The following is a 26,629-nucleotide window of genomic DNA, read 5'->3' as shown; positions in this document are numbered from 1 at the left end:
CTGTAGTTCCTCTAATGCAGCATCCAATTGCTTGTGAAGTGATTTCCACGTTTTCACTTCCAGTCTAACTGCAAGTCCATTCCATATAATTGCCTGAAGAAAAAGTTCCCAAAATCAATCCTATATTAGTTGAAGCCTTCATCCTGTATCCATGATTCACGTTTACACAAGTTTCCACATTTGCTTTTCCATTTGGTTAACTTGTGTACTCACAAATTTTTACTTTTTAGAAATTCTTCTTTCAAGGCTGATAAGCCAAAGTTTCTTCTAGCTTTTCTGATTACTCAACACTTTGATACTGCCCCCAAGTCTCTGACCAGGAATGGGCATAATACAAAAGGTGTAATCTGACCAGAGCAGAGTCATTTTTGATCACGTCAACTTCTGACTTGTGTAATACCCATTTGGCTGCATTGTTAAACATTTATCCCTGATCTCATAGACTGATGGAACCTGAGGCTGAATGGCCTACTCTTATTCTGATTCTATTGGTTTTGTTTATTACTGCTCTGCATTGGTTGTATTGTTCAATGTTGCATTTACCACTCACCTCAATTCCAAAGCGATGCCATTTATTTCATTTCCCCACCCCCATCAAGAAGACAGACATTAGTTGGTCAAGTCATACATGAACAATAGTAATTTGGACAGAAACTGCAGGTCATCAAGGCTGAGGCATAGAGAATGGGAGAGGAAAGCAAAGTTTAAGACCAGGTCTCAAATTTGTTAAGATGTGTAAAGATTTATTTTTGTAACTTGCATTTAATTGTGAACAATCACTACAAAATTGTAGAAAGAAGGATGGATATAGGCACTGGTATAGTGGAAAAACTAAGATACAGACGACTTGGTGATTGAATTGTCACACACTGTACCAGTATGAATTTGATACTTATGGATTTGGCCTTGCATGCGCTGGATGCATTTAGATTTTTGCATCAGGATCTCTTCCAGCTGTGTTACATAATCTTTGAAGTCCTGCCAAGAAATACAAATCATTTGTTCAGGCAATTTTACAATATTCAAAATATTTGGTTGTGTAGTATATTTAATACTTCCATATCCAAGGGTTTCCATAAGGTAAGATGTCATTTTTACAATCACAATTTCATATAGATGGCACTTAAGGAAAGGTTTTACGAAGCACAATTGATCCATCTGATAATAGTGATTGTCTCAGTAAACAAGGAGAGATCATTACTAATCATCAACTCATTGCTAATTAGCTGTAGACTTTTTCTATATCCAATGTACCTCAAAGATTTACTTTCTCTCAGAATTTAGTATCAGACAATTATTCTCCTTACCCTAGTTGAGGTCATTAATTTTTAACTATATATTTATTAATTGTTTATCCATTAAACACAGTATATTAGGTTCTATCCCATAACAAACAGAATTTAGCACACTGGTAACTATGGCATTCTATTGGAACTTAGAAGAAGATAAAGTTTCTTTTAATGTTGGGAGATGAGACTTAAAAAAAATTTTGTTCTTGGGGTTTGAGTGTCATTGGCAAGGCCAGCATTTATTGCCTATCCCTAAATGCCCTTTGCAAACTGCCTTCTTGAATCACTACAGTCTATGTGGTGTAGGAATACCAACCACACTTTTTCCTGTAGCAGTTTGGTGCAACTGAGTGGTTTGTAGGTCTTTTCAGAGGGCAGTTCAGAGTCAACCACATTGCAGTGAGTTTGGTGTCACGTGAAGGCCAGACCAGGTAAGGAGAGCAAACTTCATCCCCTGAATGCATTAGTGAACTTACAACAATCTGGTAGTTTCATTATCCTTATTAATGAGGCTAGCATTTTAATGCAGATTTTTAAAGTGATGACATTTTTGATAAATTGATTACAAAGGTTGAAACTCAGCAAGGATATTTCTGGAGTGATTAAGCATGGAGCTTATGCAGGAATGTAAAAGTTCCAGTAGCAGTCAGAGTGAGATAAGGGTGGAGGGGATCAAAGTGGTGGAAGTGAACAAGCAAAATAGATTATTCTTGGGAAACAAGGAAAAACTGTTTCCACTAGCAGAGGGGTCAATGACTAGAGGACAGGGATTTAAGACAGCTAGCAAAAGAACCAGAAGAGAGTTGAGAATCATAATCTCATTGAAACATTCTGAAGGGGCCTTGATAGGGGAGACACCAAGAGGTTGTTTCTGCTGGTTGGAGGGTCTAAAACATGGTGGCACAGTCTAGGGATAAGGGGGTGATCATTTAGAATCATTTAAAATCTTTGGAATTCTCTACACCACAGCTGGGATAGACAGATACTTGGGGTCTCAAGAATCAAGGGATGTCTGGAGTAGGCAGGAAAGTGGTGTTGAAGCCTAAAATCAGCCATGATCGTATTGAATGGCAGAGCCGGCTGGATGGGCCCCCTGCTCTTATCTCTTGTGTTCTTGTGTGTGTTACACAGAAGTTGTTATGATTTGGAATGCTGTGCTTGAAAGGGTGGTGGAAGCAGATTCAATAATAACTTTCAAATTGGAATTGCATATATACTTGAAAAGAAAACAATGTCAGGAAATGGAACTATTTGAATAGATCTTTCAAAGAGGTGGCACAGTCATGATGAGCTGAATAGCCTCCGTATGTGCTGTAAAATTCTAAGATGTAGAGTTTGAAATTCACCTCAAGACACAGACACTGCACACAATGGAGTTCCAAAGCCATGACATTCAGTTGTTCCCCCCATAAAGTTAATTCCCGAGGGTACTCAACAAGGTAGGAAATAGGCACTGAGCAAGAAAATGAAATTTGAGGAGAGTGAACACATCAGATGGCCTCTTCCTTTTCTGTAACTTCTAGGATTCTATTATTGAGTGGAGTAAATTGATCTGCTGTGTCAGCATGTACCATGAGACAATGTCTGATTTATCATCATGGTTTTCACTTTAGTGCAGCATTGAGAGAATATTGCAGTCAGAAGCTTTCAGATGAAACATTAGAATCTGTGGCATTCGTCGAAGAAGATCATGGGTCTTTTCTCCCACTGTTCCAACTAATATTTATCCCTCAGCAAACACCACTATAAATATTACTATTCTTGTGACTTTGTTGTAAGCAAACATAACAATAAATAAACTTCATAAGTACTTGATTGGCTGCAACTACTTTGGCCTATCCCACAGTTGTGAAAGGTACTATATAAATGCAAACAGAATAGTTGATGACAATTTGATAATTGAAAATAAATACTTAATGGAAACAGAATGGGGACAATTTTTGATTTGAACATGTATTGGGCTGCCACTGAGCAAGTGTATGCTGTGCCCATTAAAGGAATCGGCATAGGGCTAGGGCTGTTGCAACCACTAGGCAAAATTTGGGGGAGGGGTGGCAAAAAACTGACTGAACTATTCATTAAACTACATAAGTAAACAAACAGCAGAGGGAATTTAAGGTCTAGATCTACTAATAAACATCCACATATACTGACATAGTATAGATTGCCATGTATTTACATTGCAGTCTTTCCCAAAATTTTATATTATATTCCTCATTTTGTTTGTACAATAGCTTTGCAAATTTGTACATCTCCATGAGTATTCCAAAACTGTGAACCAGTAAATAATATCAAAGAAAGTAATGTAATCCTACCCACTCTATCGTAATGATTATTGATTGTGTAAATTGTGCAGTCATCTCGTAACTGTTCCAGAAACACATGGTATTACATCATTTGAGCCATATTACACATTATAATGTGCACTTTTTCTAGTACTTATCCTTTGTTTAAGTGTAGAGCAATGAGAATGCACAATCATAACATTCTCCTTTTTCATGTAAAATAAATATGATTATAAATGTAGAATTTTTATTCAAAATAATGCACAATATTCATTTTCGAAAGTTAATTGTGGGACGCAAGGCTGAAAGGTTCACTTAGGGCGCCTAATACTCTTACACTGGCCCTGCGAGGGGCACATGCCATTTACATGGTGGGCTTTTAACAGCACTGTGGATGTGCCTGCACTAGATAGATTTCAATGGTTCAAGAAGATGGCTCATCACCATCTTCTCAAGGGCAATTAGAGGTGGGCAACAAATGCTGGCAGTGATGCCCACCTACCATGAAAGAATTTTTTAAAAAAATTTACAATAATTTGGTGAACTGCTTATGTGAAACATGCTCCCAGTAGGCAGCTTGCAAATCCAACAGCCGGGCAGCTGCTTTTGAAGGGTTTGTAGCAGCATCCTAAAGAAGAGGAAGTGTAAGTGTCAGAACTGAGAGGAAGCCAGTTTTGAGGAGCAGGTAAAATTTTTGAAGTACTTACACAAGCATTTAAAGTAGGAGTCTTAATATCTTAAAACCAATAAATGACTTGCATAAAGATTGTGCCAAACCTGCTTCCTGCTTTTCCTGCAGCTTAACATCCCTTTATTGAGTATTCAAAATAGCCCCTTCCTGACTTCTAACATTCGTCTATAGATCTGGAGCAAAAACTGATGATGATCCAGAATGCAGAGACGAAAATAACGGGAGTTGTTACCATGTTAATTGACCGTGATTAAAAAATATATTCAAGAATTTCCTGTACATATATGCTAAGTAGGGTGGTAGCAACTTGAAAATCACCCCACGTGTGTCTGCTTCAGAATGACCATTCTAAAAGTCCACTTTGGCACCAGCTCAGCTTTTTAAATTGATAATGAAAACTCCTGTGACTCTGGTGGTTTAAGGTGGTTGCCCACAATACGTGATTGAAAGATTTGTTTACTTTTATTAAAGATTGCAGTAGCCTAAAAATATTCTTCCACTTTGTCTCATTTTAAGATTGCAAAAATTGCCTTACCAACGTAGCTAGTTTGTTCAGCAGATATTCTTCTTTTTCAAAAAGAGCTAAAATGTCTTCTAGATGCTCACAATGGGCTTGGACAACAAGTTTCCTAGCAAAGAACAAAATGGTTTGAAATTAATAATTGTTGTTGAAACAATACATAAGTTTTATTGAATCAGTAGTACACAAAGACAAACAGTTACTAATAAACATCTCCCTTTGACATTCAATGGCATTTGTTATAACAGGGATGGGAGCAGTGCACAGTTTCTCTAGCCCCACAACTCCACAGGTCGCACCATAAGTGTAAATGTTTATTTCACTCACCAAAATGGCCAAATCTTAACCTTCACTCCTGGTACACCCACAATAAAAGTGACTTTAACCAGGCTTCTTTCAATAAATTCAGAATAATTGATTTATAATGAAATGAAACATCTTTTTTAAAGCAAGTTGCAAAACTAATTAACATACAATTTGTAATTCGGAAGTGTAACGATTTACCCCTTTTAAAATCCCAACATACGCACACACACACAAAAAACAAAGGACATGACAAATAAGATCTCTGCAGAGGCAGGCATAAGGGAAAACTTCATGAGAAAGGATAAAGCTTGAAAAGGCCTCAATGCTGTCGATTTGGTATTCCTGCATGCAAAGACGGAGTGCCAGTCAAAGTAGTTGTCTGGAACTCCTTTCCAAAGGATCTCCGTGAAACTCTGTCTTTGTTAACTCTCGCTCGTCGCAGCCTTGAGGACTTTCAAATAAAGACGAGTTACACTGAGATAAGGATTTTCTGGCTGAAGGTGAACACCCACAGGTGAACACACACAGGCAATACAGGGGGAGAGAGAGGAGCAACCTTCCTTCACAGTTTGCTCCCAAGACACACAGTGAGTTCCAAAAAACATGTTCAGACAGAACTTCACCCAGGGCAGGTGTTTTTCAGACAATCAGCAGGAGCCCACAGTCTGGGAACAGCAGTTTTTTTAGTTAAACACAAGTAAACAAAATAACTCTTATCTCCCTAAGTGTCTTGCTGGTTACTTAACTGAAGTCATATGATTTCTTGGAAAAAGCAGCAGCTTGCTCACAGACCAAAGTGAACTTGTGAGCTTTTAGGAAAAAAACGCAGGAGAGTATCCAAATAATTCAACGTCCTTCCATTTTTTAAAAAAGCGTATCATTCTTGGAGATATGTATTCCTAATACATTACATCACTGAATCCCCTACTATCAGCATCCTGGGTTTACCTTTGACCAGAAACTGAAATGGACTAGCCATATAAATACTGTGATGACAAGAGGTTGGGAATTTTGTGGAGAGTAACTCACCTCCTAACTCCCCAAAGCCTGTCCACCATCTACATGACACAAGTCAGGAGTGTGATGGAATACTCCCCACTGGCCTGGATAAGTGTAGCCCCAACAACACTCAAGAGCCCAATACCATCCAGGTAAACCACCACTTTAAATATTAGCTCACTCCACCACCAACGCACAGTGGCAGCAGTGTGTACCATATACAAAGATGCAATGTAGCAATGCATCAAGGCTCTTTTGACAGCACCTTCCAAACCGACGACCTCTACCACCTAGAAGGGCAAGGGCAGCATATGCATGGGAACACCACCCATGTGCAAGTTCCCCTCCAAGTCATATACTATCCTGACTTGGATTTATATTACTTTGCTGTCACTGCGTTAAAATCCTGGAACTCCTTTCCTAACAGCACTGTGGGTGTACCTACATCGCATGGACTGCAGCAGTTCAAGAAGGCCTCACCACCACCTTCTTAAGAGCAATTAGGGATGGGCAATAAATACTTACCTAGCCAGTGATGTCCACATCCTGTGAAGGAGTAAATTTAAAAACTCAGCTTGTGTCCTCATTACAACCTTAATCCAGACACGGACAAAAGAACGGAATTCCAGAGGTGAGGTGAGAGTGACTGCCCTTGAAATCAAGGCGTCCTAGCAAAATTGAAGACAATGGGAATCAGGAAAAACTCTCCAATGATTGGAGTCATAACCAGCACATAGGACAATTGTTGTGGCTGTTGAAAGTCAATCAACTGAGTCCCAGGACATCACTGCAGGAGTTGCACAGGGTAGTGTCCAGGGCCAAACCATCTTCGTCACTAATCTTCCCAACATCTTAAGGTCAGAAGTAGGGATGGTCACTGATGATTGTGTACTGATCAGTGCCATTTGCATCTCTTCATACACTGAAGCAGTCCATGTCCATGGACAATATTCAGGCTTGGGTTATAAGTAGCAAGTAACATTCGCAGCACACAGGTGCCAGTCCAACAAGAGAGAATCTAACCATCTCCTTGAAATTCAAAGTCATTACCATTATTGAATTCCCCTACTATCAAAACCTTGGGGCCAACCATTGACCAGAAATTTAACTGGACCAGCCATATAAATAGTAATTCTTTAATGTCAAAATGGTTGCCCTGAACTAACTGTCCACCCAAGTGTGAATCCACAGTGGCTTTCTTCAATGATGGTTTCCTAACTCTACCATTCCTACAAGCAATGCTGATTTGTCTTTGCTGTGCATGGCCTGTTCGTTGCACCTTCTGGATTGCTGCGTGGCCACACATCTGCAGATCTTAGAGCAAACATTGCCTGTAAGGGGCTCCTCCAGGGTTTCAGCATAGCTGGTGGAAAACTGCTGTGGTTTATGTGAGGGGCCTTGAGGCGCTCGTGGTACGTGACCTTTAGGAGCTTGGGCCTGAAAGCACTTCAGCTGCTACCGGCACTGTCTGGGTATCGGTAAAGGGGTGGTTAAGAAGCAGGCATACTGACCTCCTGATAGAGGCCAGGATGGTCTGGCCAACATGGGGCAGCCTTGATGAACCATGATGTTTTTCTGCCCATCAAATTTGTCTATTCACAGAACAAAATATGCTGTTCTCATTGCAATACTGCCATACTCATGGGAATGGGCCTCATTACTCTTACTTACCTGTAGATAAGCGGACTCATGCAGATCATTGATGTACTTACAGTTCCTATCAACATATTTCACTACAAGAGCACATGTTGAAGCTTTGGATGGTATCGGATTAGTTTGAGCTGGTGACACAGGAAGTGGATGGCCCAAAACTTCAGACATACTACAGTATCTCCTTGGTAGTCTTTCCAATACATAATATAATTGCACCTGTGCAGAAAAGAGTTTTCTTTGAAGGCTGAGCAACTGAAGTCAACAAGTGCCCTTCTCAGCAGAGCTTGCCTTCCAGCAAGCTATCCTTAGGGCCATCCTTTCCACTAGTCTCTGCTCACTCATATCGAGGGACTCTTCAAGTGCCTGTCCTTCTAACTCACTGCCTAACTCTGACTTGTCCAACCTGACTAGTGAGCCTATCAGCAGCAAATGTGGGAGAGAAACAGTTTGTGATTGGAGGAGTAGCAAACACCAGCGGAATCTAACCATCGTCCCTTGATATTCAATGGCATTACCATCGCTGAATCCCCACTATCAACATCTTGGGGGTTACCACTGACCATAAACTGAACTGGACTAGCCATATAAATACTATGGCTACAAGGGCAGGTCAGAGACTAGGAATCCTGCAATGAGTAACTCAGCTCCTGACCCCCTGAAAATCTGTCCACCATCTACAAGGCACAAGTAAGAAATGTGATGGAATACCCCCCACTTGCCTGGATGAGTGCAGTTCCAACAACACTCAAGAAGCTTGACCCCATCCAGGAAAAAGCAACCCACTTGACTGGCACCGCACCTGCAAACATTCACTCCCTCCTCCTCCGACACATAGTGGCAACAGTGTGTACCATCTATAAGATGTACAGCAGGAACTCAGCAAGGCTCCTTAGACAGTGCCTTCCAAACCCACGACCACTACCACCTACACAAGGGCAGCAGACACATGGGAACACTGCCAACTGCAAGTTCCCCTCCAAGCCACTCACCATCCTGACTTGGAAATCAATCACCGTTCCTTCACTGTCGCTGGGTCAAAATCCTGGAACTCCCTTCCTAACAGTACTGTGGGTGCACCTACACCACAGTGGGAGTGTGTGTTTGGGGGATTCAGAGTGTGTGTGTATGTATTTATGTATGTGGGAGTCAGTGCGTGCATGTGTGTGGGGGGTAGTGTGTGTGTGTGTGAGAGAGAGAGAGTGAATGTGTGTGTGTGAGAGAGTGAGTGTGTGTGGGACTGAGTATGTGTGTGGGACTGAGTGTGAGTGTGGGAGTGAGTGACAGAGTGGTGGGAGTGAGAGAGAGGGAGTGTGTGTGTAGTGAGTGTGCAAATGAATGTGTGTTTGTGGGAGTGAGTGAGAGAGTGTGTGTTTGTGGGGAAAGTGAGCATGTGTATGAGTAAGTGTAAAAATGTATGTGAGAGTGTGCGTGGGTGAGTGAGTGTGAGAGTGAGTGAGAAAGTGACTGAATGAGTGAGAGTGTGTATGCGAGTGAGTGACAGAGAGTGGTGGGAGTGAGTGAGAGAATGAGTGTGTGTGGGAGTGAGTGAGTGTCAGTGTGGGGAGTGTATGGGAGCATGTGGGAGTGAAAGAGAGAGAATGTGTGTGTGTGTGTGCTGTGAGTCTGCAAGCGAATGTGTGTGTGGGTGTGAGTGAGTGAGTGTGTGTGTGGGTGTGTGTGAGTGTGTGTGTGCTTGTGTATGGGAACGAGTGTGTGTGTGTGTCTGGGGGGATGAGTGGGTGAGTGAGTGCGTGTGTGGGTGAGTGAGTGTGAGTATGGGAGTGAGGGTGAGAGAGTGAGTGAGAGTGTGTGTGTTGGAGTGAGTGAAAGTGTGTGTGGGAGTGAGTGACAGAGAGTGGTGAGAGTGTATGGGAGTGAGTGAGAGAATGTGTGTGGGAGTGAGTGAGTGTCAGTGTGGGAGTGTATGGGAGTGTGTGGAAGTGAGAAAGAGAGAGAATGTGTGTGTGCTGTGAGTCTGCAAGTGAATGTGTGTCTGTGGGTGGGTGTGTGTGAGTTTGTGTATGGGAGTGAGAGAGTGTGTGTGTCTGGGGGGGGGTGAGGGGTGAGTGAGTCCGTGTGTGTGTGAGTGAGTGTGACACTGTGAGTGTGCGTGGGCGAGTGTGAGTGTGGGAGTGAGGGTGAGTGAGAGAGTGAGTGTGTTGGAGTGAGTGAAAGTGTGTGTGGGAGTGAGTGACAGAGAGTGGTGGGAGTGAGTGAGAGAATGAGTGTGTGTGTGTGTGTGGGGCTGTGTGGGAGTGAGTGAGTGTCAGTGTGGGAGCGTATGGGACTGTGTGGGAGTGAGAGAGAGTATGTGTGTGTGTGTGTGTGTGTGTGTGCTGTGAGTCTGCAAGTGAATGTATGTGTGTGGGAGTGAGTGAGACTGTGTGTGTGGGGGGGGGGGTGTGTGTGTGTGTGTTTGTGTATGGGAGTGAGAGTGTGTCTGTGTGTCTGGGGGGGTGAGTGGGTGAATGAATGTGTACGTGTGAGTGTGACAGTGTGTGAGTGTGCATGTGTGAGTGAATGTGAGTGTGGGAGTGAAGGTGAGTGAGAGAGTGAATGAGAGTGAATGTGTGTGTTGGAGTGAGTGAGTGTGTGTGGGAGTGAGTGACAGAATGGTGGGAGTGTATGGGAGTGAGTGAGAGAGTGTGTGTGTGGGAGAGAGTGAGAGTCAGTGTGGGAGTGTATGGGAGTGAATGAGTGTGCGTGGTGAGTGTGCAAGTGAATGTGTGAGTGGGAGTGAGTGAGAGTGCGTGTGTGTGTATGGGAGTGAGTGAGAGAGTGTGCTGGGAGTGTGAGTGTGCGTGTGTGTGTATGAGTGTGCATGTGTGTGGGTGAGTGTGTGTGTGTGTGGGTGAGTGATTGTGAGCGTGGGAATGAGAGTGAGTGAGAGAGTGAGTGTAACAAGTGTGTGTATGTGTGGGAGTGAGTGAGACTGTGTGTGGGGGAGTGAGTGAGAGAATGAGTGTGGGTGTTTGTGTGCGTATGTGAGTGAATGAGTGTGTGTGGGAGTATCATAATATCTTTACAGTGCAGGAGGCCATTCGGCCCAACGAGTCGACACTGGCTCTCTGAAAGAGCAGTCCCACTTCCTTGCCTTATCTCCGTAGTATTGCACATTTCTTTTCAGATAGCAATCCAATTTTCTTTAGAATACCTCGATCAACCCTGCCTCTATCACCCTGTCAGGAAGTTTATTGCAGGGCTGAATCTTATGTCGGGCAGGCTGGGTGGGAGCGGGCATGGAGCCAATCGCCGCCCACGATCAGCTCTGCGCCACCATTTTACGTCAGCGGGCCAATTAAGGCTCGCCTAGGGTGAATCGCAGCTCCAGAGAACAGCGGGAAGGGGCGGGCAGCGGTGGGAGTCCAATGACTGTCGGGGCCAATGGCGACGTGGCACCTGTTTAAAAACGGCGCAGGCAACCTTCCAAAGGCTGCTAACGATGGTGCACAGAAGGATGTCCGAGAGTGCTCTTGGAGAGCAGGCCAGGCAGGAGGGCAGGTTGGCGGGGCATTGTGCCCCGAGATTCTCAGAAGTGCGCCTCGCTGCCCTCCTCGAGGAGGTGGCAGCATGGCACATCTTTGTGCCAAGGGAGGAAGAGGCCCCCTCCACATGACGAAATGTGCCTGGGAGGAGGTGACAGAATGGGTCAGCTCCCATGATGTGGTATGACACACTGGGTGCAGTGCTGCATGCAATTCAACAACTCTTGCAATCGGGAAGGGTGAGTACCGTGATGACATGGGTCACTTAGCACAGCAGTTAGGTTGGCCCCTCCCCGGCCACCCCCCAATTCAGAATTTAGTTATTGCATTGATTCATTCACGGCATGTGGCCTTTGCTGGGTGGGCAAGCATTTATTGCCCATGCCTAGTTGCCCCTGAGAGGATGGTGCTGAGCTGGCTTCTGTATCTGCTGCATATGGTACACTTACACCCACAGTGCTGTTTTGGGGGTGACCTCCAGCATCTGTACCTAGGTGCAGTGCTAGAACGCCAAAACATTTCAAAGTCAGGATGCTGAGTGACTTGGAGGGGAACTTCCAGGTGGCGGGGCAAATCTAATGGAGGCAGCATCTGGGCAAGGGGGTCAGCCCTGGCTGCTTGGAGTGAGTGTATGGCAGCTCCAGGGTCACGAATCGGATGAGCCCTGCAATGTTTCACTCAGGTGGGGGTGGCCAGGCTGCAATGGCAATGCAGGTACAGGGTGGACTAATCAATGCTCCTCTCTCCTTTCAGGGGAAGACCACATGCAATAATGCAGAACGGATGTGGGCTGGCGAAGGGCAGGCCCACCTACTCATACTCCCCAGATACGAGCAGGAGGCTCTTGAGCTGGAGAGGCGCCATGCGCCCAGGTCTACCGGCAGCAGTGAGGTTGGGGTGCCAGGAGGTAAGAGAGCCGTGCACTGAGGTCACAATGTCTGTCTTTGCAACCATTTCACTATTGACTGTTTATTGAATTCAGCTTCCAACCTAGGTTTCCCATTGATTATGGAACGAGGAGAACATCCTGATCCAGGGGCCAGGCATGCACATTAACAGTCTTACAACTTCAACTAATCAAATGTCCCCGTTCTTCCTTTCAGCCTCACTGGAGCACGCCCAGATTCAGGAGGCAGTGGGACTGCCATTGACACCTGAGGGCCCTGAAGATACACACGCACCAGCGTCACATCTCCTCAGCCAGGCAGGCACCAGTGCAGATACCAGCACCTCAGTGGGGATAAGATCTCCAGCTAGTGTCCGGGGGCACAGTGGTGAGGGCACTTCACATTCGCTTGAGGTGCAGGTGGAGACAGAGAGTGCATGGCGCTGGCAATCGGAGGACTGCTGGGAATCAGGAACACGCTCAGTCAGTGGCTGACGATGTGCCTCTGCAGTTGTCCCTGAGGCACCAGATGCTGGAAGTCCAGCAGGGTCTGCGGAAGGATCTGGCAGAGATACATGAGGCAATGCGTAGTCTCCGCGATGGAGGAATCCACGTGGAGCATCAGCAATGCAATGACCTCATGGCCGAATGCAATGCCTCCTCCATGGAGAGAGTGGCAACTCTCATGGAAAGGCTCCTTCAGAAGAACAATCAGGGCTTCCTGGGGATGCACTCAGACCTGCAAGTCGTCACAGTGGCATTGACCTCAGTTGGTCAGTGTCAGTGTGGGAGATGGATTGGGCACCAAGTATCCCAGCTAGGTGCCCATCCATCAGTGGTGAGCAGGGAGGTCCGAAGCGACCTCAAGTTGGCGCACGAGCTGCCTGTTGTCTCTGCGGGCTCCTCTCAGGGCGTTCCGAATGAGAGCAGCAGCTCCTCCGCCCCTCTGCCAGCAACTGTAGCATCCAATAAGGCTGTGGCGACTGGGGAGATGCCAGCCGCGCCACTGGCTGCTCCCTCCCAGGCAGGCCAGCACAAGCTCCAGGGGGCCAAGGTCATCAAGGCCAACAGGACAACAAAGTGAGCAGGCTGTCTCCAATGCCAGTGCCAGCAAGGGGGGGGAAGAACCTAGACATAGCACCCGCAAATATAAGCATAAATCACCTTAGGCACACCATGGGCTTTTCACTGGTGGTTTTGTGTTGCCCCTGTATTAGTTGCCTCTCATTCGGTGTGCAGCTCAACACCTTTTAATGCATTTTCATTTTCTGTTTTGCAGTATGCAATCATTAAATGTTTTAGTTCTCAACAAGTCCCTCGGTGCTTCATTACTTCTGCAGGTGTACAGGAACCCATGATGTTATGAGTGATTTGTTTGTCATTGAGCTTTATTGAAAAGGCATATAGTTAATGTCCCTAATCAGGCATATGTTGCTCTCAGGTATTGAATATGGAGCCTGCAGCCCTGGCATGTGTTGGAGGTCTATCTGTGGTGGGCTAGCTGAAGGATCGTTTGACCAAAGCCTCTCGGATGTCCCTGCCTCCCTGGAGGTTGTCTGGGTCAGCGTCTATCCCCTCAGCGTTCCCCTGAGCATGCTCGTCCTTGGACTCACTACTGGACTCATCGTGTGCAGCCAGAGCATCTGCATTTACATCATCTTCCTCCACTGCGTCCCCCCTTTCCAGCGCCAGATTTTGGAAAGCGTAGCATGCAACCACTATCAGTGACACAGGATCTGGGGGTATTGGAGTGCGCCCCCTGAACAGTCCAGGCATCGGAAGCACATCTTGAGAAGACCGATGGTTCTCTCTACCACAGCCCATGTGGAGGCGTTGCTCCTATTGTACTGCTGCTCGGCCTCTGTTCTTGGATGGCGGAGAGGCATCATGAGCCACCTTTTGAGTGGTTAGCCCATGTCACCCAGCAGCCATCCATCCAGCCGGGCTGGAGCACTGAAGAGCACCTGGGAGTGTCCGAGGATGTAAGTGTCATGGGAGCTGCCTGGATACCTTGCACAGACTTGCAGAATCTGCATCCCATGGTCACACACTATCTGCACATTCATGGAGTGGAAGCCCTTCCTGTTGACGAAGGCACTGGGCTCACCCGCTGATGCCTTGATGGCCACATGTGTGCAGTCAATTGCACCCTGGACCCGGGGGACCCCAGCAATCGCTGTGAAGCCTCTGGCTTGCTCTGCCTCGTCCGAACAGTAGTGAATGAAAGTCAATGTCCGCCTAAACAGAGCGTCGGTCACCAACTTGACACAGCTGTGGACAGCTGACTGGGAGACTCTGCAAAGATCACCCACCAACCCCTGGAAAGAGGCGGAGGGACAGCAGTTGAGGGCAGCCGTGACCTTCAAGGCCACTGGCATGGGGTGTCCACCCACACAGTTGGAGCTGTTCTTAGGGCCTATCATCTGACAGATGGAGGTCACTGTCTCCCTTGAGACTATAAGACATAGGAGCAGAAATTAGGCCATTCGGCCTATCGAGTCTGCTCCGCCATTCAATCATGGCTGATAAGTTTCTCAACCCCATTCTCCTGCCTTCTCGCGTAACCTTTGATCCCCTTACCAGTCAAGAACCTATCTATCTCGGTCTTAAATACACTCAAAGACCTGGCCTCCACAGCCTTCTGCTGCAATGAATTCCATAGATTCACCACTCTCTGGCTAAATAAGATTTTCCTCATCTCTGTTCTAAAAGGTCTTCCCTTTACTCTGAGGCTGTGCCCTTGGGTCCTAATCTCTCCTACTAATGGAAACATCTTCCCCACGTCCACTCTATCCAGGCCTTTCAGTATTCTGTAAATTTCAGTCAGATTCCCCCCTCATCCTTCTAAAGTCCATCGAGCATAGACCCAGAATCCTCAAACGTTCCTCATATCTTAAGCCTTTCATTCCTGGGATCATTCTCGTGAACCTCCTCTGGACCCTCTCCAGGGCCAGAACATCCTTCCTGAAGTACGGGGCCCAAAATTGCTCACAATATTCTAAATGTGGTCTGACCAGAGCCTTATAGCCTCAGCAACACATCCCTGCTAATAAATTCTAGTCCTCTCGAAATAAATGCCAACATTGCATTTGCCTTCCTAACTACTGACTCAACCTGCAAGTTAACCTTAAGAGAATCCTGGACTAGGACTCCCAAGTTCCTTTGTACTCCAGATTTCTGAATTCTCTCCCCATTTAGAAAATAGTCTATGCCTCTATTCTTCCTACCAAAGTGCATGACCTCATACTTCCCCACGTTATATTCCATCTGCCACTTCTTTGCCCATTCTCCTAACCTTTCCAAATCCTTCTGCAGCCTCCCCACTTCCTCAATACTACCTGTCCCACCACCTATTTTTGTATCAGCTGCAAACTTAGCCAGGATGCCCTCAGTTCCTTCATCTAGATCATTAATGTATAAAGTGAAAAGTTGTGGTCCCAACACTGACCCCTGCGGAACTCCACTAGTCACTGGCCACCATCCTGAGAAGGACCCCCTTATCCCCATACTCTGCCTCCTGCCAGACAGCCAATCTTCTATCCATGCTAGTACCTTGTCTCTAACACCATGGGCTCTTATCTTACTGAGCAGCCTCCTGTGCGGCACCTTGTCAAAGGCCTTCTGGAAGTCCAAGTAGATAACATCCATTAGCTCTCCTTTGTCTAACCTTCTTGTTACCTCCTCAAAGAATTCTAACAGATTTGTCAGGCATGACCTCCCCTTGATGAAACCATGCTGACTTTGCCCTATTTTATCATGCACTTCCAAGCATTCTGAAATCCTGAAATCTCATCCTTAATAATGGACTCTAAAATCTTACTAATGACCGAGGTCAGGCTAACTGCCCTGTAATTTCCCGTCTTTTGCCTCACTCTCTTCTTAAACAGGGGGGTTACATTAGCAATTTTCCAGTCCTCTGGGACCCTCCCTGACTCCAGTGATTCTTGAAAGATCACCACTAACACCTCCACTATCTCTTCAGCTATCTCCTTCAGTACTCTGGGGTGTAATCCATCTGGCCCAGGTGATTTATCCACTTTCAGAACTTTCAGTTTTCTGAGCACCTTCTCCTTGGTAATGGCCACCATACTTACCTTTTCCTCCCGACTCTCTTGAACTTTGGGGATGTTACTCGTGTCTTCCACCTTGAAGACTGACGCAAAGTACCTATTCAGTTCCTCCACCATTTCTTTGTTCCCCACTACTATTTCTCTAGCGTCATTTTCCAGCAGCCCAATGTCCACTTTTGCCTCTCTCTTACCCTTTATATATCTAAAAAAACTCTTGCAATCTTCTTTTATATTACTGGCTAGTTTACCCTCATATTTAATCTTCTCCCTCCTTATTTCTTTTTTAGTTGTCCTCTGTTGGTCTTTGTAGGCTTCCCAATCCCCTGGTTTCCCACTGCTCTTCGCCGCATTGCATGCTTTCTCTTTAGCTTTTATGCTGTCCCTGACTTCCCTTGTCAGCCATGGTTGCCTCGTCCTCCCTTTAGTATGCTTCTGCTTCCTAGGGATGAATTTTTGCTGTGTCTTCCAAATTACTCTCAGAAACTTCAACCATTGCTGTTCCACTGTCTTTCCTGCTAGGCTCATCTCCCAGTCAATTCTGGCCAGCTCCTCTCTCATGCCTCTGTAGTTGCCTTTATTCAACTGTAATACCGTTACATCGGATTCCAGCTTTTTCCTCTCAAATTGCAGGGGAAATTCTATCATATTATGGTCACTTCCTCCTAAGGGTTCCTTCACCTTAAGCTCCCTTATCAAATTTGCCTCATTACACATCACTAAATCTAGAATTGCCTGTTCCCTGGTGGGCTCCACCACAAGCTGCTCCAAAAAGCCATCTCGTGGACATTCCACAAATTCCTTTTCTTGGGATCCACTACCAACCTGATTTTCCCAGTCTACCTGCATATTAAAATCCCCCATGATCACTGTAACCTTGCCTTTCTTACACGCCTTTTCTATCTCCTGGTGTATCTTATGCCCCACATCCTGACTACTCTTCAGAGGCCTGTACATAACTCCCATTATGGTTTTTTTACCTTTGGGGTTCCTCAACTCTACCCACACAGATTCGACATCATCTGACCTAACGTCATTTCTTGCTATCGATTTACCCGCCTGCCTGTTGCGCCTGTGTTACGCACCGAAAATCGCATGGGCTCTGAAAAATCAGTGTGTGTTAATGCCTAAAGGGCCTTAAGTGGCCCACTAATTAATGGTGGGCGCGCCTCGGAACTCATAGCATACCCACTCATCGAAATACCTGACGTCATCGTGCATCATTTTACACGTTGTCGTGTCAGGCCTGGCCCCTGCACACTGACATCAAAATTCTGCCCCCAGACTCCAACTGCCCTCTGGGTGAAAAAAAAAATTCTCACACACATTTGCTCCTTTTGCCAATTATTTTGAATCTGTGTCCTCTAGTTCTTGGTGTTCTCTTGAGTGGGAACAGTTTCTCACTATTTACACCTCAGGATCTTGAATCCTCTATCATGTCTCCACTCAGCCTTCTTTTTCCAAGGAAAAGAGTCCCAAACTTTCCAATCTATCCTCATAGCTACAGTTGTTTATCTCTGGAAACATTCTTGTGAATCTCCTCTGTACTCTCTCCAACACCTTCATATCCTTAAGATAAAAGCAAAATACTGAGGATGCTGGAAATCTGAAACAAAAACAAAAAGTGTTGGAAAACTCAGCAGGTCTGACAGCATCTGTGGAGAGAAAGACAGGGTTAACATTTCGAGACCGTATGACTGAAGTTAAGTCCGTTCTGAAGAAAAATCATACGGTCTCGAAACGTTATCTCTGCCTTTCTCTCCACGGATGCTGTCAGACTTACTGAGTTTTTCCAGCACTTATGTTTACCTTTACATCCTTCCTCAAAAATGGCATCCAGAACAGGATGCAGTACTCCAGATGAGGCCTAACTAGCGTTTCAGTTCGGTTGAAGGGTCATGAGGACTCGAAACGTCAACTCTTTTCTTCTCCACCGATGCTGCCAGACCTGCTGAGTTTTTCCAGGTAATTCTGTTTTTGTTTTAGCGTTTCATACAAGTTCAACATGACCTTTTTACTCTTGTACTCAATGCCCCTATTAATCAAGCCTAAGATACTATATGCTTTATTAACTGGTCTCTCAACATGCCCCGCCATCTTCAATGACCTATGTACATTTACACTGAGATCCTTCTGTTCCTGCATCTCCTTTAGAGACACTCCCTTAATTTTATACTGTCTCACCATATTTTTCCTGCCAAAATGATTCACCTCACACTTCTCTGCATTGAACTTCGTCTGCCACTTGTCTGCCCAATCCATCAACATGTCTATCTATGTCCTTTTGAAGTTCAAGACTATCCACATCACAACATTTCTAATCTTCGTATCATCTGCAAATTTTGAAATCATGCCCTGCACATCACAGTCCAGGTCATTAATATATATCAGGAAGAGCAAGGGTCTCAACACTGACCCCTGGGGAACTCTGCTGCAAACTTTCCTCCAATCTGAAAACAACTACTCTCTGTTTCTTGTCACTCAGCCAATTTCTTATCCAAGTGCCTGCTTTCCCTTCTATTCCATGACCTACAATTTTGCTCACACGTTTGCGTGGCACAGCATCAAACGCCTTTTGAAAATCCATGCACACCACACCAACAGCATTTCCCTCAACAACTTTTTCTGTTACCTCCACAAAAAACTCCAGCAAGTTAAACATGATTTTCCCTTAATGAATCCATGCTGGCTTTCCTTAATTATCCTGTACTTGTCTAAGTGACTATTCATTTTATCCCCTACTATAGTTTCCAGAAGTTTCTCTACCACTGAGGTCAAACTGACTAGTCTGTAGTTGCCAGCTTTATCCTTACACCCCTTTTTAAACAAGGGTGTAACATTTGCAATTCTCCAGTCCACTGGCACCTCCCCTGTGTCTAAGGAAAACTTTAAGATTATCACTAGTGCCTCTGCAATTTCCACTCTCACTTCCCTCTGTACCCTTGGATGCATCTCATCTGGTCCTGGTACCTTATCTATTTTAAGTAAAGATGGCCTTTCCAACACCTCCTTCCTCTCAATAGTAAATTCTTCTAGTGTACCAGTTACCTCCTCTCTCACCTCAGCCTGGGTAGCATCTTCTTCTATTGTAAAGACAGATGCAAAGTACTCGTTCAACACCTCCACTATTACTCCAGCTTCTACATGCAAGTCCCCTTTTTTGTCCCTAATCGGCCCTGCTCTTTCTTTTACAACCCTTTTATATTTACATGCTTATAGAAGACCTTGGGATTCCCTTTTACGTTTGCTGCCAGCCTCCTTTCATGCTCTTTCCTTGCTTTTCTTATTAGTTTCTTTACTTCCCGTCTGGTCCTTCTATATTCAGCATTATTCTCCATTGTATTTTCTACCTGCCGTCTGTCATATGAGCACTTCTTCCTTTTCATCTTTTATCTCTCTCTCTCTCGTCATTCAGGGTGCTCTGGATTTATTTGTCCTATCGTTCCCCTTCAAGAGAATACACCTTGACATTGCCTGCAATACTTTTTCTCTGAAGGTGGCCCATTGTTCAACCACTGTCTTTTCTGCCAACATTTAATACCAATTTACTCGGCTCAGGTGCATCCTTATCCCATCGAAGTTGGCTTTCCCCCAATTAATTGCCACTGCTCTGGATTGTGACCTGTCCTTTTCCACGATTAACCTAAACCTTATGATACAATCGTCATTGTAACATCGAGGCAAAAAGTGGGGGGGGGGGGTTGCACTAATGGTTAAAGAATCAATTTCAGTTGTGAGAAGGGACGATATACTAAATGGATTAACAAATGAGGCTTTATGGATTGAGCTTAGAAATAAAAAAGGGGCAGTCACACTACTGGGAGTATATTACAGACCCGCAAATAATGAAAGGGAGATAGAAGAATAAATATGTAGGCAAATTTCTGCTTGTAAGAACAAGAGGGCAATAATAGTAGGAGACTTCAACTATCCTAATATCAACTGAGATTCAAACAATACAAGGGGCACTGAGGGAGAAAAATGCATGCACTGTGTCCAGGAAAATTTTTTCAACGAGTTAGTGACAAACCCAACGAGAGGAGATGCAATTCTAGACCTGGTCTTGGGGAACGAAGAAGGGTAAGTGGGTGAAGTGACAGTTGGCGACCATATCGGGGAGTGATCACAATTCAGTTAGGAAATTACCATGGAAAAGGACAGAGATAAGGCAGGAGTAAAAATCTTGAACTGGGGGAAGGCAAATTTTGCAGAAATGAGAAGGGACTTGGCTGAGGTGGACTGGACAGCACTGCTGGAGGATAAAACAGTGGAAAACCAGTGGGAAGCACTAAAAAGCGACATCCTAATTGTACAAAGTAGACATGTCCTCTACAAAAATATGAGTGGCACTGCCAAATCCTGGTTGTCTAGAGGAATACAGGGGAAGATCAAACAGAAAAAGAAAGCGTACAATAGGCACAAAGAACTAAGCACTGCAGATAGCCTAGACGAATATAGGAAGTGCAGGGACGGAGTAAAAAATACCCAAAGATGTTTTACCAATACATTAATGCTAAAAGGTTAGCTAAGGGAAAAGTAGGACCTATCAGAGATGAAGATGGAAACTTGTGTGTAGATGCAGAGGCTATGGGAAGGGTTTTGAATGAATATTTTGTCTCCGTGTTTACAAAGGAAAGGGAGGATGTAGATATAGTAGGAACACTGCGAGATATTGGACGGGATAGTCATAAAGAGAGAGGAAGTACTTGAAGGGTTGAAATCCTTGAAAGTTGGTAAGTCGCAGGGCCAGATGGATTGTTTCTGTGGCTGCTGAAGGAAGTCAGGGAGGAGGTAGCAGACGCTCTGAGGATGATTTTCCAATCTTCACTAGATACAAGGGAGGTACCGGTGGACGGGAGAAATGCAAACGTAGTATTATTGTTTAAAAAGGGATCAAAGGAAATGCCAAACAATTATAGGCCAGTTAGTCTTACATCGCTGGTGAGCAAATTAGTAGAATCAATCCTGAGAGATAGGATTAACTGTCATGTGGAAAGGCATGGACTAGTCAGGGATGGTCAGCATGGACTTGTTAAAGGAAGGTCTTGCGTCACAAATTTGATTGAATTCTTTGAGGAAGTGACAAGAAAGGTTGATGAAGGTAGTGCAGTGGATGTTTTGTAAATGGATTTTAGCAAGGGATTTGACAAGGTCCCACATGGCAGATTGGTCAGGAAAGTAAAAGCCCATGGGATTCAGGATAATGTGGCAAACTGGATAAAAGGTTGGTTTTGTAACAGGTAACAAAGGGTCGATGGATGCCCTTGCAAATGGAAAGTTGCCTCAATTGGTGTTCCACAGGGCTCGGTGTTGGGACCCTTGCTGTTTTATATATTATTGATTTGGACCTGAATGTGGGGGGCATGATTGGGAAATTTGCAGATGACACAAAGATTGGCAGAGTAGAGGATAGTGTAGAGGATAACCATAATCTCCAAAACGATATAGATGGGTTGGTGGAGTGGACAGTAAAGTGGCAGATGGATTTTAACACAGAGAAATGTGAGGTCATACATTTAGGGAGGTCAAACGGTTACAGGGATTACAAAATAAATGGGAATATACTAAGCGGGGTAGATGAATTGAGAGATCTTGGCGTACAAGGACACAGGTCCCTGAAAGCAGCAGTTCAAGTAGACAAGGTTGTAAAGAAGGCATATGGAATGCTCTCCTTCATTGGCAGAGGTATAAAATATAAAAGTAAGGATATAATGTTGGAATTGTATGAAACACTAGTGAGGCCACAACTGGAGTATTGTGTGCAGTTCTGGTCACCACATTACAGGAAGAACATAATAGCTCTGGAGAGAGTGCAGAGGAGGTTTACAAGAATGTTGCCAGGGTTAGAAAAGTTTAGCTGCAGGGAGAGATTGGATAGGTTGGGGTTATTTTCCTCAGAACAAAGAAGGCTGAGAAGTGACTTGATTGAGGTACACAAAATTATGAGGGGAATAGATAGAGTGGACAGGAAAAAATTATTTCCCTTGATGGAGAATTCTAGAACCAGGGGACATAGGTTCAAGATAAGTGGCAGAAGGTGTAGGGGGGACATGAGGAAGAACTTTTTTATGCAGAGGGTAGTGGGTGTCTGGAATTCGCTGCCCAAGTTGGTGGTAGAGGCAGAAACTCTAAACTCTTTTAAAAAGTACCTGGATCTGCACCGAAAGTGCTGTAAGCTGCAGGGCTCGGGGCCGGGTGCAGGAATGTAGGATTAGATAGGGCACCTGGGTGTCCTCAGGCTGGCATGGACAAGATGGGCCAATTGGCCCCCTTCTGTGTTGTAACTTTTCTACGGTTCTATGGAGGCTCTCTCACAGATATCTAATGCACTTGGGCCAACTTATTCCCCAGAACCAGGTCCAAAAGTGCACGTCCTCTTATTGGACTGGAAATATACTGCTGCAGAAAATTATCTTGAACACACTCCAGGAACTCTCGCTCCTCTTGTCCCTTTGTACTATTCCTATCCCAGTCTAAATTTGGATAATTGAAGTCCCACATTATGATTACCCTATAATTCTTGCACCTCTCCGTAATTTCTTTGCAAATTTGTTTCTTCGCATCCTTTCCATTAGTTGGTCGTTTGTATACTGCACCAATCAATGTTATTGCACCTTTTCATTCCTTAGCTCTAGCCAGAGAGATTCCATCCTTGACCCCTGTGGTACATCCTCTCTCTCCAGTACTGTAATGCCATCTTTAATCAATATTGCCAGTCCCCCTCTCTTCTTCCCTTCCTGTCTCTCCTAAACACCTTGTACCTAGGAATATTTAACACCCAGTCCTGCCTTCTTTGAACCTGATCTTTGTTATAGCAATAATATCATAATTCCATTTGTCAACCTGCGCCTGCAGTTCAGCAATCTTATTAACCACACTCCATACATTCACATAGATGAACATTAGCACTGATTTAGGATTTTTAACTTTCCCCATTGCTCTGACCCTTTAATGACTTGCTATCGCCCACTCTAATTCTATCAAACTCTCCAAGTATTCTATCTACCATAACATAACTCTCTGATATATCCTCATTATCAGTTGATACTTCACTACTTCCCACAGACAGTTTTTCTCCTCTGCACTCTGAATTTCCCCTCAGGTCCCATCCCCCTGCCAATCGAGTTTAAACCCTCCCCAACAGCACTTGCAAACCTTCCTGTGAGGAAATTTGTCCCAGTCCAGTTAAGGTGTAACCCGTCCTTCCTGTACAAGTCCCACATGCCTCATAACTGATCCCAATGCCTCAGAAATCTAAAGCCCTCCCACTCCATTTCTCCAGCCAGGTGTTGAACTGCTCAATCTTCCTATTCTTATGTTTGCTAGCACGTGGCACTGGGTGTAATGCTGAGATTACTGCTCTTGGGGTCCTGCTTTTTACTTCCCTTCCTAACTCTCCAAAATTTGCTTTCAGGACCTCATCCCTTTTCCTCTCTATGTTATCGGTCCCAATGTGGACCACGACCTCTGGCTGTTTACCCTCCCTGAAAAGAATGTCCTGCAGCTGCTCTGTGACATTCTTGACCCTGGCACCAGGGAGCTAACATACCATCCTGGAGTCACATCTACAGCCACAGAAATACCTGCCTGCTCCCCTAACTATGGAATCTCCTACTACTATAGCACTTGCACTCTTCCTCCTCCCCTCCTGAGCTGCTGAGCCACCCGTGGTACCACAGATCTGACGCTTGATACAGTCGTCTGAGGAACCATCTCATTCACCAGTATGCAAAATGAAAAAGCAGTTAGAGAGTGAGATAGCCTCAGGGGATTCCTGCACACCTGCCTGTTTCTCTTAGATACTCTGCCGGTCACCCATTCCCTCTCTGCCTGTGTACTTCTTAGCTGCGGTGTGATCACCTCTCTAAATATGCTATCTACTTAATCCTCAGCCTTGCAGATGCACCACAGTGACTCCAGCCGCCACTCAAGCTCCGCAAATTGAAGCTCAAGTTTCTGCAGCTGGTGACACTTCCTGCAGATGTAGTCATCGAATGAATTAATGCATGTGTGAGAGTGAGTGCGAATGCATGTGTGTGTGTGTGTGTGTGTGTGTGTGTGTTTGTTTGTGTTTGGGAGCATATGTGCATGCGAGTGAGTCTGTGTGTGTGGGAGTGAGTGAGAGTGTATGTGTGTGAGTGTGCAAGTGATTGAGTGTGGGAGGGAGTGAGAGGGTATGTGTGCATGTATGGGAGTGAGAGAGAGTGCGTGTGTATGGGAGTGAGTGAGAGAGAGTGTGTATGTGTGTGTATAGGAGTGAGTGAGAGAGTGAGTGTGCATGGGGTGAGTGAGAGTGTGTGTGTGTGTGAGTGAGTGTGTATGTGTATATACGGGAGTGAGTGAGAGTGTGTATGTGTGTATATATGGAAGTGAGTGAGAGAATGTGTGTGTGGGGGGAAATTGAGAGAGTATGTGTGTTTGTATGTGGGAGTGAGAGTGTGAGTGTGTCTGTCTTACTCCCAGTCTCAGGTTTCTCACTTAATCTCACCACCACACACCAACACATGCATATACCCATGCATGGTGGGTGAAGTTGAGTAAGTGGGCAGCCTGAGACTGAGAGTGGGCCTGGCACACACACTCTGACCCTCTCACACTCTGGTTATTTTTATTAATTACTCTTTTATAACTTAAAGGTATGTCATAGCAATAAATTGTTAGTTTTGCTCAGTAATTGTTTCTTAATGCAGGTATTGAACTTTATATCCAGGATGTTCAGGATGAGATGTTTTCCGGATTTTGGGCCCTTGGGGGTGGGGGATGAGACAGGATAATATTTCTATAATCTTTCTATATAACGCCTGGAAACAATCTTTTCCCTTGCCCTTGTACTCTAAATGCTTCACTCCCTTGCAGCACCTCCTTCTCTGCCAATCACAAAGGGACACAATATTGCTTCTTATTCTCATTCCAAACACAAACTCATGCATCCTGCCTTCACAGCAGTCACTAGCAGCATTCTGTTCTCACATAGTTGCAATTGCTGAACTAGGAATTCCAAGGAGGATTTGGAGGAAGACTGGAAAAGGCCTCCATCCCTCCCAAAAGCCATCAGAGATTGATGAGTTAGATCAGGCTAGTCTAACCTTGTCATCTGGGGGGGTGGCCACATTTCCATCTTTTTCTCACTGATTTCTCTGCCCCAGGGAAAGGATGAGGGGCGGACCATGCCAGTTTCTGCACGATTAATCCCGACTTGGAATAAATCAGGCCGGACACAAGGAGCAGAGGATCAGTGCGCTGCGACCCGGATGCGATGGATAACACTGCCATTGTAGTTTTTAGGGTGGTACCGGGTTTTCGGGTTGGGTACCTGTAACTCAACTTTGTTTTTAAATTCAGTTTAAAGTTGTGCCAAATGTTATTTTTCCGAAATTTCCTCATTGGCCCTTTAAGTGAGAAAAAGATGGAAATGTGCCCCCCCCACTGCCCCCCCCACCCCCCGCAACCCCAGATGACAAGTTTGGACTAGCCTGGTCTAACTCATCAAAGGTGCCAATCTCTGATGGCTTTGGGGAGGGATGAAGGGCTTTTCCTGAGGATAGTCTTCCTCTGAATCCTCCTTGATGGATCAAGGTGCTGGGATGGGCCTAGGAGAAGAAGAATGGGATAAGTTAGCATGGCAAAGTAGGATAGATAGAAGCAGATGATATGTATTCATTATGTAGTGAAGCTGCTTAAATGTGCAATTATTTGAACTAAAATAAAAATAATAGGCAAGCACTTTGCTCAATTTACCCCCCAGCCTTTCCATCTCCAATATTGTGACACTGTTATTCAGCTAATGACATCCAGACCTGCCTGCTCAGTTTTGCTCAGGATCTAATTATTGGGTGGTCATCCCCCTAATGTAAGTTATTTTATCCTACAGAAGTGCAGACTGTTAGAAACATAGAAACTAGGAGCAGGAGTAGGCCATTTGGCCCTTCGAGCCTGCTCCACCATTCATTATGATCATGGCTGATCATCCAACTCAGTAGCCTGCTCCCGCTTTCTCCCCATATCCTTTGATCCCTTTCACCCCAAGAGCTATACGTAACTCCTTCTTGAAAGTGAATGGCTTTTGAGAAGGATTGGGCACTTTGTGGGGCTTCATGTCTCCCCTTCTTAGGCAATCCCTTGGGATCAAGGATGACTTGCTTCTATTCTGGTTCAATGGATTTTAAGATGGCTAATAAATCCAATGCACAATCTGCAGACTGCCAAATTCTTCATGTAGTGCTTATGTAGAGCTGAGAGTGTGAAGAAACAAACTGCAAGTAAGGAGAGGTGTTTGATGGAAAAAAAGTGACTGGAGTATGAAATGAGGAAGGAGTGATAACAGGAATTCCTAGTTCAGCAATTTCAACTATGTGAGAACAGAATGCTGCTAGTGACTGCTGTGAAGGCAGGATGCATGAGTTTGTGTTTGAAATGAGAATAAGAAGCAGTATAGTGTACCTTTGTGA

The 26,629-nt window shown here is 44.9% G+C and overlaps 1 protein-coding gene across 2 annotated transcripts in view; it reads right to left on the bottom strand.

The window, feature by feature from the left end:
- Positions 1–722: 722 nt before the first annotated feature.
- LOC121285197 (kinesin-like protein KIF24) overlaps positions 723–26,629 on the bottom strand; it is a 133,247-nt gene continuing 107,340 nt past the window's right edge. For both annotated transcript variants that reach the window (XM_041201481.1, XM_041201473.1), the window contains exons 12-13: positions 4,801–4,894; positions 723–978 (exon numbers count right to left, since the gene is read on the bottom strand). In XM_041201481.1, the coding sequence (XP_041057415.1) occupies positions 832–978; positions 4,801–4,894 (241 nt within the window). In that variant the 3' untranslated portion in view covers positions 723–831. The remainder of the gene's footprint in view (positions 979–4,800; positions 4,895–26,629) is intronic.

Source organism: Carcharodon carcharias, chromosome 1 (genome assembly GCF_017639515.1).
Source record: "Carcharodon carcharias isolate sCarCar2 chromosome 1, sCarCar2.pri, whole genome shotgun sequence".
Taxonomy (NCBI): Eukaryota; Metazoa; Chordata; class Chondrichthyes; order Lamniformes; family Lamnidae; genus Carcharodon; species Carcharodon carcharias.
This window is presented reverse-complemented; position numbering and strand designations above follow the sequence as displayed.